The 18955-nt window shown below is 39.3% G+C and overlaps 1 protein-coding gene across 1 annotated transcript in view; it reads right to left on the bottom strand.

Annotated features, from left to right (window-relative positions):
- The window catches only part of LOC135111538 (protein argonaute-2-like), a 253733-nt gene that overhangs the window by 72125 nt on the left and 162653 nt on the right, over nt 1-18955 (bottom strand). Inside the window, exons 10-11 of the mRNA XM_064024947.1 lie at nt 14352-14530; nt 5475-5641 (exon numbers count right to left, since the gene is read on the bottom strand). Coding sequence (XP_063881017.1) covers nt 5475-5641; nt 14352-14530 — 346 coding nt within the window. The remainder of the gene's footprint in view (nt 1-5474; nt 5642-14351; nt 14531-18955) is intronic.

The raw sequence follows: 18955 nt of genomic DNA on the forward strand, positions 1-18955 counted from the left end.
CTTGTTGCAAAGCTGAATAAGATCAAGCAGCAAATAAGAGAGCAGCCATGTCATCACTCATCCACTCCACATTGCTACAGGCGATGATCATGTTCTGTGGGCACCCATGAGACTTTTTTGGTTTCTGCTACTACCACAAACAATTTTGGAAAGATACCCTCAAATGCAGCTCTCCAAGCAGCTTTTCCAGTCATCAAACAAGGCAGGCAAGCACTTGAGGAGCATAGTGTTTGCAATGCTTCTTTGCTCTACATCGATGACACTCTGTCTTGCACCAAGTTCCTGAAAGATACTGGTGCAGGTGTCAGCGTTCTTCCTACAATGATGAGCCAATGAGATCTACCTCCAGTCCTGCAACTCTTTGCCACCAATAGTTCCAAGATACCGGTTTACAAGCAACAAATCCTGCAGCTGTCACTACGACTTTGGCGTGCTTTTAACTGGATTTTCTGGAGCAGTCTTGAGCAATCTTGGGTGGTGATTTCCTGCAACACTACAACTTCAGGGTTGACCTCAGAGTTCATAAGCTGGTAAACCCACTCATTTCCTTCACAGCCTGTGCCCCAGTAGCACCTGGTGATGCCACACATACCTCTCTGATCAACAATGTCGATAATCAAGTCTTTCCTGATGCTCACACAGCCACACTCCTCCAGCAGGCTCATGAAACACAATGTTACGTGTCACATACAAACTTCTGGACAACCTACTCATACTAAGGCTCGTTGCTTAGCTCCAGAGTGCTACAAGTAAGCCAAGGCAGAAGTGAAGTCTCTCATGAATCAAGGCACCATTTGACTCAGCTCCAGCAACTGGTCTTCTTTACATGTGGTCGCAAAAAAGAGCAGTGACATAAGTATGTGGAGACTACAGAGCTCTCAGCTCCGGCACCATCAAGGTTAGGTACCCAGTTCTCAACATTCAGGAGTTCTGTGCACAACTGTCTGGATGCAACATCTCCAAGAATGACCTTGAGAAAGCATTTCACTAAATTCTTGTTAACCCAGCAGACATCCTGAAAACAGCCCTCATCACCCCATTTGGCCTGTTTGACTATGTCTGGATGCCTTTTAGGTTGTGCAATGCAGCTCAAACCTTCCAACACCGTGAGGCATTCCTTTCTGCTTTACCTATATAAGTGACCAGTTGATTGCCAATCCAGATGCAGACTCCCACAAGCACCACCTTCATGAGATTTTCACACACTTGCAAATCAACACTGATAAGTCTGAATTTGGTGCCTCCTCCATAAAGTTCCTGGGGCACACAATCTCCATTTCAGGCATTACTCCACTTAAAACAAAGTGTAATGCAATACACCAGTTTCTGAAGCTGTCAAGCAACCAACAGCTCAAGCAATTCCTGGGAATTACCAACTTTTACAACTGCTTCATACCTAACTGCTCTTTACAAGTCCAGTCACTTTACATAATCAAACCTTGCAAGAGAGGCCAGTTGGTTATTCTCACCTGGACTTCTGAGAATGACAAATCCTTACTCAAGGCAAAGAAAGCACTTAGCAGCATTTCCATGCTTAGCTTTCCACACCAGACACAAACATCTCCATTGCTACATTGTATAGGCATTGGAGCTGTTTTTCAACAGTACATGGATGGCACCTGGAAGCCTCTTGCTTTCTTCAAAAAATGTAACTCTGTATAGTCCAAGTACAGTGCCTAGAAGAGAACTGTTTGCCATCTTTAAAGCAGTTAAGCACTTCAGATACTTCATTAAAGGTTGTAGTTTCCACATCTACACTGATCACAAGCCCATCACTACCACCTTCCTCAGCAACAAGGACTCTTACAGACTGAGACAACTAAAACACATCCACTTCATTTCTCAGTTCACTAGAGATATCTGCTACACCAAAGGTGCTGACAATGCTCCAGTAGATGCCCTCTTACAGAACATCTCTTTCGTCTCCTCTCCTCTCATACACTACACTGTTATAGCTGCTGACTAGGCGGATGACACTGGGCTACATTAGTTTTGTAATAATCCCACATTGTCTATGAACAAGGTACAGTTGACAGGTATGCAGCAACACATCTATGCTGATGTCTTTGCTGATAATGCCCAGCCTTATCTACCTGAGAAGAACAGTGGAGGAAAAAAAAAGGCTGGCTGGGTCGCCATTTTCTACCTTCATAATAACTGCGCTAACTTTCGCTTCCTTCCCAACCCCCCAGATGGTTCATAAAATTAAAAACAACGTAACAATAAAATCATGTAATACTCACAAACATCTGGCTACTTATTTGAGGAAAGACCAGTCTTCCTGATCTTGCTTAGATGTGTTGGAACTGAGTTGGCCAGATGCTGAAGCATAGAGGTGGGAATTGTTTCCCAGGTGGCATGCAACTCAACCTCTAATTTCTCTACTGTAGAGGTGTCTCTTTCCCTCAGCTCCCTTTTCAAAATACTCCACAAGTTCTCTATAGGATTGAAGTCTGGACTGTTGCTTGGCCAGTCAGGAATATACTCAACCTCATTATCCTGAAGCCAGTTTTTGATGGAGTGTGCTCTGTGTGATGGGCCCCTGTCATGCTGGAGAATCTCAGCACCACTATTAGTAAAACAATCTTCCAAGTGTTCTTCCAAGATGTTAAGATAAACTTGCTGGTTTACCATGACATTCTTCTGATGCACCACTAATGGCCCCTTACCCCCATACCTGAAAGCACCCCATACCATAAGGGATGGAGGGTGTTTTACTGTAAGGGCACAATACTTGGGGTCATCCCTGCTGACAGCCTTCCTCACCCACACCCTCTTTCCCTTCATGTCACTCACTATGAATAAAAACTCGTCAGTCCAAAGGACACTGCGCCACTTTTCTAATGGCCATTCCAAATATTTCTTATCAAATGCCTTACGAGTGTTCCTTTGGTGTTCATTTAAAGCAGGTTTTGACGTGCCACCACTTTTTTGTAACCGAGTCACTTGTGGAGCACGCCAGACATAGTCCTAACAGTCACATCACCAAGTAGCTGGGGATTTTCCTCCTTAAGTTTCCTTGCCATTAGGGTGGGGGTGACATCCACACACCGATTCAGAACTCTGAGTGAAATTCCATTAATTTTTGTTGGCTTCCCAGTACTCTTAGCGGAAGTAGGTACACATGCACTGGAGGACACTCTGAACTTAGTAACTGAGCGATGAACACTTCGTTCACTCACACCAGTTTCCTTAACTATATCCTTCATTTGAAGGCCTAATTTGTGACACTGAATCACATTGATCCTAGTATCACAATTGAGGGGCTTCCCACTCATGAGGTATGAATGTCACACACAATAATGCAAGGCAGACATGAATAATTGCTAGGTGAGGGAGAACAGCTGTGGTCAAACAATACATCCTCAGTGCTGTCTTGATGATGTCTATTGCAACTGATGAGTTAGTGATGGGGTAAGGTTACTATATAGTCAATTACCCACAGGGCATTTTTTCTTAAGTGAAAATTAGATGGTGCTAAATAAATAAATAAAGGCTGGCCAGACTCCTACCTGGCCAACCTTTTTTTCCTCCACTGTACTGCTATTAGCTGTTTCATCACTTGCACAATCTCTCTCACCCTGGCATCTGAGCATCTCAGCAGAAGATGATACCTCACTTCATTTAGAGTTACATCAACAAAGACATTCAACAATGGATGCAAACATGTGTTAAGTGCCAAGGTTCTAAAGTGACTTGTCACACCTGCTCACCACCAGTCATTTTCACTACAGTCTCCCTCCACTTGCTTTGACTATATACACATCAACTTTGTTGGCCCACTACCCTACTCCAATGGTTGCAGGTACATCCTCAGTTGCACAGACCATTTCACTCATTGGGCTAAGGCTGCACCACTAGCTGACATCTCCACTGACTACGTTGCATGTGCCTTTATCAGCATGTGGGTCTCACACTGAGGAGTCCCTCTCAGCTTTACCTCTGACTGTGACAGCCAGTTTGAATCTAGCGTGCAGAGCACGCTCATGATGCTGCTTGGCACCAGACTTTTCCACTGTTAGCTACCACCCACAAGCTAATAGCACTGGAACATTTCCACCATCAACTAAAGTCTTCCCTGACTGCCTTCTCTCAGCATGAAGACTGGTTCCTGGCTCTTCCCTTAGTTTTATTGGGAATACAGACATCATTGAAGGACAATCTACACCACTCCTCTGCTGAGCTAGTTTATGGCACTACACCTTGACTCCTTGGTCAGCTTCTCTCCAGCATGCCTAACAGTACACAAACCATGCAATTATTAACATTATTAATTAATAAATACTTCACCATGACCAACATATCAAGCCATGTCATCATGGCTTTGGGCCTTCAATCCTGCCCTAGTCATTAAGTTGAGGGAAAAAAGGATTTGATCTGAGTCTGCAGCATGTTTGCCTTTAAAATTTCACCATAATTTCTTCACTGTCATTACTGTCTGTCCATTTTCCCCTGCCCGCTCACCCTCCCACCTGTTTCCTGTCCCCCACCTACTTACTCTTATGTGTCTGGTCTTCTTAATTTATCATTACTTACTTCAGCTGTTTACTTTAATTCAACCAGCTCTCCATTTGCTGTCTCATTTTGTTATGAGCTATGGCATACTAATAAACAAGATTTCACATTTCAGTATCTGGCAGGGGGCCAGATACTGTACGACCATGTAAGGATGGGGACTGATGAGGAACATAATCTGCCTGAAACATTATCTAGGAAGAGAATGACCTGAAAATCGATGTTCTTTCATTGATAATAATCCCAGGTCTGTGCCACAAACACTTCATTAAACCATTCAATGAACAGAATTGATGTCAATTAGCCAGATTTATTAACTGGACTACACACTGTTTGAGAGATTAGACATCACAATTTCTTCAAGAATGCTGTGAAGGATTCTGTCTATAGGGCATCATAAGGTGGTGAGGATGATACTGTCCTCTCCCCACTTTCCAAGGCAGTTGGCTCATGCTTCACTGGGGGAGGGCTAGCATGATGAAAACATGAGGAGAAAACAGTATTTTAATTAGTAATTGTACTGCCAAACACATACACCCACACAATGCTGTTCCTGGACGTCTGTAGGATGGTGAAGCCGCATGGTAGCACAGCATGAAAGTACTCATGATAGTGAGGTATAAGTTTAGAAAGTGCCAACAATGTAGAAGGCTTACACACATGTGTGTCTGGTGTGTGAGAGGGTTAAAAGCCAATCCAGGCAATCAGGCTGGAGGATGGTGCATGTCTTCTGCTATTCTGCCAAATTAAGCATCACACAGATAGATAATAAAATAGATGGATATACTTAGAGAGAGAGAGAGAGAGAGAGAGAGAGAGAGAGAGAGAGAGAGAGAGAGAGAGAGAGAGAGAGAGAGAGAGAGAGAGAGAGAGAGAGAGAGAGAGAGAGAGAGAGAGAGAGAGAGAGAGAGAGAGAGAGAGAGAGAGAGAGAGAGAGAGAAATATAATTCACATCTTACCAGAAGGTGCTGCTGCTTTCCAAGAATATTATTGATGCCTCCAATCTTGGCATTGATCTTCAACAAAAGGTTACCCACAACAGGTGCTTCATTTCTTTTCACATTCTGACCTTGTACACACTGTGTAAGAACCTTGATTCCACGATCTCCTATTTTCTTTACACGTGCTGAAAGAAAATTTTTTTCACAAGTTTGAGGAATAATAAATAATTTGAATACTGCATGCTTCCAAGCTTCATATTCTACTATATACTCATGGTGAATATTTTCAAACCTCAGAAATGCTGAGAATCATATGAAGCTTGATCTAACAAATTCTTGGCATAAAAATAAATAAATAAAAAAAAAGGAGAAAAAAAAAGATAAAGGAAAAACAATGAATGCAGAGGAAATAAGAGTAACACATGCATGAATCAAATGATGTCCCTAACCTTGTCTACTTAACTTTGCACAACATAAAGTGTTGCTGATTCAGAGGAATTATAAAATGCTACAAATTCTAATGCATTATTAAGTGACTGTCAAAAAAAAAAAAAAAAAAAAAAAAAAAAAAAAAAAAAAATATATATATATATATATATATATATATATATATATATATATATATATATATATATATATATATATATATATATATATATATATATATATATATATATATATATATATATATATATATATATATATATATATATATATATATATATATATATATATATATATATATATATATATATATATATATATATATTAGCTAAAAAAATTACCTGTGTTCATGCATGTTTCTCTGACATATAATTTATAGCAAAATTCACACAAATACAAAAAATTATGATTACTTTCCCATACCATCCACTGAATCAGGCATAGGCATCACACTTTTGGCTATAATATAAACATATGCTAGATTTTTCTCTCACACAAAAGAACACAAAATTACTCTTGTATTGTATTAAACAACATTCACAGATTATTTCTGTTTGGGGTTATGATTATAAGATGCTAAAAGGGCTGATATGTCTACTACAACCTAGTTAGTTATATTTATTTAGTATTTTCTACTGTATTTGTATTTTCACAAACCAACAGCATTGGGAAGCCATCAATTGGCATTGTTTGTGTGTGTGTGTGTGTGTGTGTGTGTGTGTGTGTGTGTGTGTGTGTGTGTGAGAGAGAGAGAGAGAGAGAGAGAGAGAGAGAGAGAGAGAGAGAGAGAGAGAGAGAGAGAGAGAGAGAGAGAGAGAGAGAGAGAGAGAGAGAGAGAGAGAGAGAGAGAGAGAGAGAGAGAATGCCATGCACTACTCTCTCCTTCCTCTCACCATGTCCATCACAGCTGCTACCATTACCCTTTCTTCTTACACAATGCCACTCACTATTCACTTTCCTACTCCAGACACCAGCTAAGTTTTTTACATACATGGATGTCATATTTGAGGCACTCAGAAAAGAAAGAAGCTCGCCCCCAAAAAGTAAACAGGATTTTTTATACCACTACAACTGTGCTATTTTCCTTAATAATCTGATCTCAAGTTCATCTCTTTGTTAATGAAAATTGCAGGCATGTAAAATCTAGCCTCCACAGCTCCTGCATGGCTAGCTGGCTATTAAGGAATGGAAGAATTGCATTCACCACTGCAGTTATCACCCAGTAGCTATTTGTGTAATATTTTGAACCAATTAGTGTCCCACTTTAAGCCCATGGGTCAACTGTCATGCTGTTCTTAGATAGCCACAGGGTGCAATGTTTATTGTGGCTTCCCTCTTGTCATGTCTACTGCTTAGTCCACTGTCCTTACTTTTTTCTGGAAAATTTGTGAAGATGAGCAACAGTGCCAGTAGTGATCCTCAGCCTGGTACTTCTGAGCATATCAGGAAATGGGAGAAACATGTAGACTAGTGGAAGAGCATGCCAGCAAAGAAGAAAAGGAACCTTGGCCAGGCTTATGCAAGTCCTTACACCAAGATACAAGTGCCTGCTCATGATGTGGGTCCTGCCTGTCAGAATGGTTACTTTGAGAATGTTGGGATGGAGGCTATTCAGAACATCTTTGATGAGTACCGGAATCTAGGTGAATACGACATGCAAAACTTCCATAGCTTTGTTGATGTCAACATCTCTGTTTGTGGTAGCCCATTAAAAGAGCATTTGCTCACCATACTGATAAATGATAACCTCTTAACTAGTTATATAAAATACTTTAATCACATGAACTAGCAATTCCAAAATGTTTTTACTGTATTTTAACCAGGTAAAAACTTCAAAACACATTTTTCTCAAAACATACTTTTCACAAGTTTGTCCTTTCTTTTCTTGATGTCTCATATTACTTCATGACTAATGCAAGCTCACACAGAAACACTAACTCTTCTGGGAAGGTCACTAATAGCTGTATACAATGTCTTGCTGACATCTTGACTTAAATTTAAAGTGACTCCATTACTGTTTTCTTAATCATGGGAACTCATTTTTTTATTTTAAGGAAGGATAAATGTGCAATTTCCTTTACAAAATTCCAAACATTCATCTCGGCAAGATCTGAGTACCAAGAGTCCTTGGTTTATGGGGGTCTTGGCTTGTATCATTTCATAGTTATGTACATTTCCTTTTCCCATTTTTTTTCCCGCCACTGCTACACTTACAATGAGGGTAATAACATGCCCTCCATCTCTTACTTTTTACACTACACCTAATTCCATTTGGTTTAACTTGCCAACCAAGAAGGGAGCAAAAAAAAACACTTTGATGAGAAAGAATAGCAAACCAAGTGCTGGTGTGGGGGTGGGAGGTCGGGGACCACAGCTAAGACAAAGTACACACAGAAGGATGAGGCTTATAATATTCTGTGGACAACTTCCCACATAATGGACCAACCCATGTCCAACAGAATATTATATACTCTGGCACATGAATAGTATATATGCAGTCCTTTGTGTCTCACAACACAAGGGGGTAGTCACAGCCTGCCCTCTAAAGACAACTCTCTTCCTCCACACAAAACTACAAGCACCTAATAACACACACACCCTTCACTCAAAAATTTTAAAATTATGGCGACTCCTACACCAGCCTCGGAGTCCCCATCTGGGGAGGGGACCATAAATGTCCCCAGGTCGGACTGCCTTTCCGTCGACGACCCTAAGTGTCTTGACACCCCCCTTCAACTTTTTCTTCATTAACTTCTGCAACATTCGCGGTCTAAGATCTAATTTTCAATCTGTAGAACACCACCTCTCCTCTTCTAAACCTCATCTTCTTTTCCTCACTGAAACTCAGGTGTCTGAGGCAACTGACAGTAGCCCCTTTTCTGTTTCCTCCTACTTTCTCTATCCTCATTTTCGATCCAAAGCTGGATGCTGCGTTTATGTGCGCAATGACTTAACCTGCTCTCGTGCCCACGCTCTTGAATCCTCCGAGTTTTCCACCATCTTGGACGATTCTGGGCTTGTTCCTCCCTCTCCTCCACCCTCTGACTACTTCATGCCTCGTATTAAAATTCTTCGTAATGATGTTTTCCATGCCCTCGCTGGCCTAAACCCTCAGAAGGCTTATGGACCTGATGGGGTCCCTCCTATTGTTCTCCGAAACTGTGCCTCCATGCTTGCACCTTGCCTAGTCAAACTCTTTCAGCTCTGTCTGTCAACATCTACCTTTCCTTCTTGCTGGAAGTTTGCCTACATTCAACCTGTTCCTATAAAGGGTGACCACTCTAATCCCTCAAACTACCGTCCTATTGCTTTAATTTCCTGCTTATCTAAAGTTTTTGAATCTATCCTCAACAGGAAGATTCTTAAACATCTATCACTTCACAACCTTCTATCTGATCGCCAGTATGGGTTCCGTCAAGGCCGCTCTACTGGTGATCTTCTGGCTTTCCTTACTGAGTCTTGGTCATCCTCTTTTAGAGACTTTGGTGAAACTTTTGCTGTAGCCTTAGACATATCAAAAGCCTTTGATAGAGTCTGGCACAAAGCTACCCTCCTACGGTTTCTATCCTTCTCTCTGTAACTTCATCTCAAGTTTCCTTTCTGACCGTTCTATTGCTGCTGTGGTAGACGGTCACTGTTCTTCTAATAAATCTATTAACAGTGGTGTTCCTCAGGGTTCTGTCCTGTCACCCACTCTCTTCTTATTATTCATTAATGATCTTCTAAACCAAACTTCTTGTCCTATACACTCCTATGCTGATGATACCACCCTGCACTTTTCCACGTCTTTTCATAGACGTCCAACCCTTCAGGAGGTAAACATATCACGCAGGGAAGCCACAGAACGCCTGACTTCTGATCTTTCTAAAATTTCTGATTGGGGCAGAGCAAACTTGGTATTGTTCAGTGCCTCAAAAACTCAATTCCTCCATCTATCAACTCGACACAATCTTCCAGACAACTATCCCCTCTTCTTCAATGATACTCAACTGTACCCCTCTTCTACACTGAACATCCTCGGTCTGTCCTTTACTTATAATCTGAACTGGAAACTTCACATCTCATCTCTAATTAAAACAGCTTCTATGAAGTTAGGTGTTCTGAGACATCTCCGCCAGTTTTTCTCACCCCCCCAGCTGCTAACTCTGTACAAGGGCGTTATCCGTCCATGTATGGAGTATGCTTCACATGTCTGGGGGGGTTCCACTCATACTGCTCTTCTAGACAGGGTGGAATCAAAAGCTTTTCATCTCATCAACTCCTCTCCTCTAACTGACTGTCTTCAGCCCCTCTCTCACCGCCGCAATGTTGCATATCTAGCTGTCTTCTACCGCTATTTTCATGCCAACTGCTCTTCTGATCTTGCTAAATGCATGCCTCCCCTCCTTCCGTGGCCTTGCTGCACAAGACTTTCTTCTTTCTCTCACCCCTATTCTGTCCACCTCTCTAATGCAAGAGTTAACCAGTATTCTCAATCATTCATCCCTTTCTCTGGTAAACTCTGGAACTCCCTGCCTTCTTCTGTATTTCCACCTTCCTATGACCTGAATTCCTTCAAGAGGGAGGTTTCAAGACAATTATCCACCAATTTTTGACCACTGCTTTGACCCTTTTAGGGACTGGCATTTCAGTGGGCATTTTTTTTTTTGTTAGATTTTTGTTGCCCTTGGCCAGTATCCTTCCTACATAAAAAAAAAAAAAAAAAAAAAAAAAAAAAAAAAAAAAAAAAAAAAAAAACACAAAAGTATACAACAACCAGCAGGTACTGAGATGGTCAGAGAACCACTCCCAGATTCCCGACAAGAAACAAACAGTCAGGATACAGTGACAAGAGGGTAAGACCATGTGGTCCACCACAATTATCTAGCATAGCACCCAGTCAAGTTCTAATGGTGAGCTAATCCTACCTAGTATAGCAGGGGCTACTGACATGAACTCTCCAGTGAAAAATACTAATAATAGCCCTCTAAAATATATCCCCCAATCTTCCGTGCTGACTCTCTGTCACTCCCTCTAGGCATGTGTCCTTCCTTAATGGTACCTGTGGTCTGACTAAACAAAGGAGACGATGCAACAGTAGGCATGTTTTTGTTGTCCAAGACTGCCCTTGTCTTTGAAGTGTGATCTTTGGTGAAACCAAGATGGTGTGTTTTTTGTTGTCCAAGATTGCCCTTGTCTATGAATTGTGATCTTTGGTGAAACCAAGATGGCATGTTTTTGTCGTCAAGATTTTGGTGATATTGCTTTAAAGAAGGCTGGTAGAAACCAAGACTGATCTTCGATGAATCCATAGCAGGCTCCTGAGGTGTTTTGGGGTGATCTTGATATGTAAATAGAAGCAGTATGGTGACCTCAAAGAGTAAGTACTTCTATTATTGATAAAAATGTCTAATTTACAGAGGTTATATATGATCTCAAGAAGAGAAAGATAACATTATATTCATGACATGATAAGAGCAGATAAGGAGTTAAACATAAATCATGTTATAAATATGAAGAATTTCCTAAACAAAATAAAGTTTCTTAAAGAAAATAGATAATATATGATCTTGAGAAGAGAAAGATAATGTTAGGTAGTCTAGCAAAAGGTAAATGAAAGAATACGGGAAGCTAAGTCATCAGAGAAGATAAGAAGCTAAACATGAATTATGTTATGAATATGAAACATTTCCTAAGCGAATTTTTGTAGTATAATGATATGAAGGTATACTGTGGTATAGTCTATCTGACCTAACCCCACCAGCAGACCCAAGAACTTGTTAAGAGCTTTGATTAGATGGAAATTGAGTAATTTTCTAGACCTTTTCTTGCCTTATTACTAGTCTATTCTCTTCTATTCTTTCATATATACCTTTAGATACAACTAAAATCTAAATATAAGTTGAGAGAGAAGGGGGTCCAGGGGGTGAATCCTCTCTGGTTAGGCTTGGTTAGCTAATGTTATGTTGAATCAGTGTCCTTAAGAAAAATCCAGGAGGGGCTAACATGTGTAGCAAAAGGCAGAGGAGAGAGACAAGTCAGCTACTGGGTTCTTCCTTTGTTTACAGCTGGGTTTTGCTATTTTTGGGAAAGAAATACTTATGGCATTTATTGATTAGCTTTTATACGTAGCCAATTCATATTTCAATGTTGAATATATTGCTAATGCACTACATTTTGTAGTTTTTATAAATATATATTATTTTGGATTCTCATTTTGGCTCTTTCCAAGCAACTCTGTTTTTGTCATTGAAACCAAGAAGGGGCCAAGGCCGTGCTTCAAAGCCAAGAACGATCTAGGACAACAAAAATGCACCTAATATTTCCTTCCAACCAATGTTTAATTGATGGAAGGTGAGAATTGGCAACTTTTTCTCTCTAATCATCTTTCCAATAATCCTGAAAGTCAAAGTAAGAAGAGGCATGCAACACATTATAATGAAATATAATTTATTGGAGATGGGAAGGGAGAGGGAAGACCCAGAACTATCCCCCAATCCAACAGCTGGGAAGGCAGTTGACCTTGAAATCAGTGACAAGCTATACCCCAAGACACTCGCCAGTGTATGATAATCATCCACAAGTTATGATATGGTGATGGATGCCCTCATTTACTGCAGCTCCTTGTCAAGGGGAATAGTTGGCATCTGGTCTTGCAATGTCTCATAGATAGGGCAGAGGGGTGAGGAAGTGGGGGAAGTGAGGATGTACCCTGCAACTAGGGCACACAAAATTTTTAGGGTTTCTATTGGGTTATCCAATGATTCTACAAGATTTCTGCATATTTTTCCCTTAACCATGTACAGGTTAAACATGTACAATGCACATAACACTCACTAATTCTTAGTCAATGTGTCAGGGAAGTAGCTTGCTCATCACTCTTGTGCCTCTTAGCAATTTCTACCTTCTTTAACTCACCGCTCTTGTGCCTCTTAGCAATTTCTACCTTCTTTAACTCACCGCTTTTGTGCCTCTTAGCAATTTCTACCTTCTTTAACTCACCGCTCTTGTGCCTCTTAGCAATTTCTACCTTCTTTAACTCACTGTGCCTCAGCAATTTCTCTTTAAGAGTGTTATTGGTGATCTAGCTTGCTTAGCCTTACTGCTAGGACTTGCATCAGAACTCATTAGTTGCTTGGGAGGCATAGACAGCACTTGGGAGACAAAATAAGACACAATCTATATACCACATGGTCACTCAGACACACATCACACTAAAGATGGTGAATAAGAGAACACACCAGCAGTAACACTGTAACACATCCAAGCACTGATCATTCCCATAAAACACTGTACATTGTACTTGTACTGTATTTTAAATATGTTTGCAAGCAAAAAGATGATAGAGTATGATTAGAATAACGAGCAATAAGGATGGGAGTTTGAGACCGAGTTCAGTTTAAGAGGACTGGCAATGGAATGAATGCTAGATAGGGGATAAGGGAAGGGTGTGCAGTTGTCTTCCAGCTGTCACAAACTTGTCTCTTTGCACCTGAATCATTGTACATCACCATACAGCTTGGACATGTTAGCAGGAGGGTGCAGGAAGGTGCACATTTTAAATTAATTTTACTTGCCTCAGACTGAAGCTTATATCCCCAATTTACACATCTCATATCATCAGTTTCTCGTATGATGGATGCTCAAGTAATGGGACCTCCCTGTACATGTGTACAATGGAACCTCAGTTACCAAATGTCTCCCTTTTCAAAAAAATTGGTTTTCAAACAAAATTTTGAGCTCATTATTCCTTTGATTGCTGTACCATAATTCAGTTCTAGAACAAAGTTACTTGATTTCAAATATTAAAAGACATTTTCATTCTCTATCAGTCTCAGAGAGAGAGAGAGAGAGAGAGAGAGAGAGAGAGAGAGAGAGAGAGAGAGAGAGAGAGAGAGAGAGAGAGAGAGAGAGAGAGAGAGAGAGAGAGAGAGAGAGAGAGAGAGAGAGAGAGAGAGAGAGAGAGAGAGAAATGAGTTGTGACTGTGCCATGCCTAAATGCTCAGTATGAAATTATTTTACTTCAACGATTTTTCTGGATTTACTTGGAAGAAAATACTAATGTAAGTGAAGAGGTAAAAAAAACTTGTAGACTTATTGCAAGATGCAGCAGAAAGAGAGGATGGTGGGAGTGGTGGTGTGGCTGTGGACTTGAGAGGAGACTGGCTGAAGTCTCCCTCCTGTCTCCGATACTGTTTGTCTTACCCACATGCCTTATTTCATAATTCACATGCGAGTTATCCACATTATGTTTAAGATATTTATTCTATATTTTGTACTCGTGTGTTTGACTGGACTTAAATTAATGCCAATGCTGTACATTTTGAATAAAATTAGGGCTTCAGTCCAAATTTTTCTTAACTATTATAATTTTTCTCAATGGTTTATGTATTCACATCTTACAAATTCACATCTAACTATTTTTTTTTAGTACCTATTACTCATTTGATGCAACATCACACATACACATACCGTAGTAGTCTCCATCTCTTGGCAGAACAACCATGATCAATTGAACATCAGGTAATCTCAACTTAACATTAGGAAGGTCTCTCTCAGGTGCAGGACTGCGGCCACTGTATATAAGTGCTGGGTCATTTATGGTCATCCCACGCTCCTTGCCCATTTTTCTTATATTTGCAATAAAAGGCCTGGAATATTCAAAACATACATTTAATAGCCTTAAATATAATTATGTTCTGCAAGTTAACAAAATACACACTTTCTGACAAGCTAATAAGAAATCCCTTCTTAATTCTAAAAGGGCTTTTTCACTCAACTGTTTCTTCTACTTAGCATATATGATTTCTTTTATTATTATTATCCAACTTGTCCTTCCAAAAACATAAATTAAACTCAATACTTTGTAAGTCTGTGTGTGCATCTGGTAACACAGGTACAACTGCTCCCTGTCTGGCACCTTGGGTATGGCCATTCCTTTGCTGACATAATGCATGAAAAGAGGTTAGGAGGGTTTCAGTAGAAGAAACAGGTGAGTGGGAAAATCCCTTTTAGGATTAAAGAGGAAATTTGTTTCACTCAATACTTGTTTCTTCTACTTAGCTGATTCCCAAATTAAATGGAGAAGGGATCATGCCCTAGATGAAAAGTATGAAGAGGGTGAGTGTCCACAATAAAAATGTCAGTGATGCCAATTTACTTGTAAAGGAGCTCCCAGTATTTTGAGTTTAGGGGAATGCTGGAGTGGTTGTGCTTGGTAATGCCTCCCAATACCTCATACTGAATGTCCATGGTGCACTGAGTTCAAGAAAAAAAGTCACCATATCCTGAAGGAACTTCAAGCAACATCATTTACTGCCATGAACAGACATTGAGCAAAGATGTCCCCCACTCTCCATTGGAAATCCTTCAGGTAGTAAGATCCAGTGGCAGAAAAAGAGGTGCAAGAATGGGAGGGACACTTGGGTGGGGCACCATAGTTATAAAAAAAAAAAAAAATAAAAAAATAAATAAATAAATAAATAAATGAATATATATATATATATATATATATATATATATATATATATATATATATATATATATATATATATATATATATATATATATATATATATATATATATATATATATGTAAGAGGGACACCAGCCAAGAGCAACAAGAATCCAATAAAAAAAAAGCCCAACTGAGATGTCGGTTCTTGAATAGGATCTGAAGCAATAGTCAAAAATTGAAGAACAAGTGTCTTTAAACTTCCTTCTTGAAGGAATTAAGTCATAGGAAGGTGGAAATACAGAAGCAGGCAGGGAGTTCCAGAGTTTACCAGAGAAAGGGATGAATGCCTGAGAATACTGGTTAACTCTTGCATTAGAAGGGTGGACAGAATAAGGGTGAGAGAAAGAGGAATGTCTTGTGCAGTGAGGCTGCAGGAGGAGGTGAGGCACGCAGTTAGCAAGATCAGAAGAGCAGTTAGCATGAGAATAGCAAAAGATAGCTAGAGATGCAGTATTGTATATATATATATATATATATATATATATATATATATATATATATATATATATATATATATATATATATATATATATATATATATATATATATATATATATATATATATATATATATATATATATATATATAAAACATGAGCTGTATGAAGAAAAACAGTAACTTGGCTAATATTAGTAAAGAAGGATAATAAATAGGATGCATTTTTTGTTGTGTGTGTGTGTGTGTATATATATATATATATATATATATATATATATATATATATATATATATATATATATATATATATATATATATATATATATATATATATATACACACACACACACACACACACACACACACACACACACACACACACACACACACACACACACACACACACACACACACACACACACACACACACACACACACACACACACACGTGTTTACGTCGGACAGCTGATCATAGCCGCCAGTAGGACACTCACAGGAAGAGGAGTCTTGGATTTTAGTGGTTTTGCAGAGGATGATGGCCAGTTACAGGAACTGAATGCAAGGAAATTAACCATGCTGGAGGTGAAGGTTGAAGAGATATGGGAGAAGGTATGAGACCTAGAAATAAGAAATGGGAGGTTGGAACAAGAAAACAATTCACTAAGAAAGGAATTAGAAAATGAAGAGAAACTGCTGCAGAAAGAGATACATGATAAGGAAAACCAAATTAGAATACTGGAAATGAAAATGGGAATGATGGATAAAACGATGAAGGCTAGAGAAATACAGATGATTATGCTGGAGGAAAGGATGAAAATGATTGAAGTCCAAGACAAAAACAGGGATAAGCAAATTAAGGAAAGTCAAGAACAAGTTAAGGAAATGGCAGAAAGATCTGTAAATAAGTGTGAGGAGCTGGAGAAAAAAGTGAGTTATACAGAAGTAGTGAAGGACCAGAGGAGTAAAGAAGGCTTGACTAAAGAGGTTATAAAGGTAATAAAGGAAAAGGAAAACCTGGTAAGAGACACTGTAGATAAAAAGAAGACAGTAATGATCATTGGCTGTAGACACTGTAGATAAAAAAAAGACAGTAATGATCATTGGCTGGAAGAAAGTGAGATAAAAAAAAATTGGTATAAAAGAGAAGCAGAACAAAGAAAAACAGCTCGATTAGTACTGAGTGTGATAAACGAAGGGGATACAAAGTTGGAAGATGAAATAGAGGAGGTGTACAGGATTGGTAAATATGATCAAGGAAAAAGAAGACCATTGAAAATCAAACTAAAATACCAAACAGCAGCTGAAGAAACACTGGCAAATGCGTGGAAGCTAGCCAAAAGTAACGAGTTTAAAAAAGTCTGGATTAGAAGAAATGAATGAGGAAGAAAGGAAGAAACTGAGAAGTGAAGCAAAAGAAAGGAACGAACAGAGAACACAAGAGAAAAAAAAGTAACTTTTTTCTGGAGAGTAATGGACCTAAGGTTGAGGAAGTGGTACATGCAAAGAGTGAAGGGTGCAAAGGCACAGCTGTAAGAGAGGAAGGGGCATGGACAGTGGCATACACTAATAAGGATGGTTTAGTTTCAGTGATGGATGAAGTGAATGAATTTATAAAAGCAAATGAACCAGACATCATGGCAATGGTAGAAACTAAACTAAGAGATTCAGAAACACCAAATTTAGGAGGGGGAAAGTACAATATGTAGATAAGAAACAGATGTGGAAAAGGAGGTGGAGTGATGATGCTTGCTAACAAGGGTATCAGGATGGAGAGTGTGGAAAAGGCAAAAGGCTTGGTGGAAGGCCTAAACTTACAACTAATAAATGGAAGAGGATTACAATATGTCACAGTGGTGTACGTCCCACCAAAAACAAAGACATGGAATAGACAAGAGCATGAACAGTTGCTGAGTGAGACAAAAGAATGACTTGTAAAGAAAATTAAAGAAAACAGCAAAATTGTTATAATGGGAGATTTTAATTGTAAAGAGATAAATTGGGAGGAGTGGAACATAGGAGGAGGACTCATGGGGAGATAAGGTTCTGAAACTGGCAATGAATAATATTATGACACAGTGGGTTGAGGAAAACACTAGGTACAGAGGAGAGGAGCCATCAAGACTTGATTTGGTATTATCAAAAGAAACAGATATTATAGAAGACATGAACTAATGTTGTCCACTAGGAAAAAGTGACCATGTCATGATAAGGTTTTGTATTAAAGAAAAAAAGAGGAAAGTAGATGTGAAGATTATAAAAGTGAAAGATTTAATTATGGTAAGTCAAATTCTGAACAAATGAGGAGATACTTTGGTGAAGCGGACTGGAGTACACTTATCACAGCAAGTAATGTGCAAAAGAAGTGGGAAGCTTTCATCAATATTTATGAAGGGGGAGTGAAAAGATATGTACCAAAAGTAGAGACAAAGAGAAGATATAACAATGACTGGTATAATAGATGTGAAATAGCTAGGGAGGAGAGGGAAACGGCATGGAATAGATGGCGGAGGAAAAATATACAGGAGCTATGGCAAAACTACACAACTACAAGAAATGAATATGTAAGGGTTATTAGAGAAGGAAGGAAAAATTATGAGAAAGATGTTATGGACAAATGCAAAGAGGAACCAAAACTATTTTTTAGATATGTGAACAGCAAAATGAAAAATAGAGAAGGAATAAGCAGATTGAAGGTGAATGGTCAAATGTGTGAGGATCTGGCAGAACTGGCAGAGATAATGAACAGGAGTTTTCAGTCAGTATTCACAAAAGAGAAAATATTTGTGTGGCAGAGTGAGATGAGTGAGGAAATGGGTCTGGGGGAAATTCAAGTGACTGAAGAGGATGTCCAGAAACAGATGGAAGGACTAGACATTAGGAAGGTCCCTGGACCTGATGGAGTGTCAGGATGGATACTAAAAGAGTGCAATCAGCAGTTGACATGGGTAATACATAATATTATTGAGAGCTCCCTAATTGAAAGCAGAGTCCCAACTGAATGGAAGAGAGCCAACATAGTGCTAATCTACAAAGGTGGTAGTAAAGAGGAGCCCTTAAACTATACACTTGTGTCTCTAACAAGTGTGGTGTGCAAAATGTGTGAAAGATTGGTGAAGGATAA

Source organism: Scylla paramamosain, chromosome 22 (genome assembly GCF_035594125.1).
Source record: "Scylla paramamosain isolate STU-SP2022 chromosome 22, ASM3559412v1, whole genome shotgun sequence".
NCBI classification, from domain to species: Eukaryota; Metazoa; Arthropoda; class Malacostraca; order Decapoda; family Portunidae; genus Scylla; species Scylla paramamosain.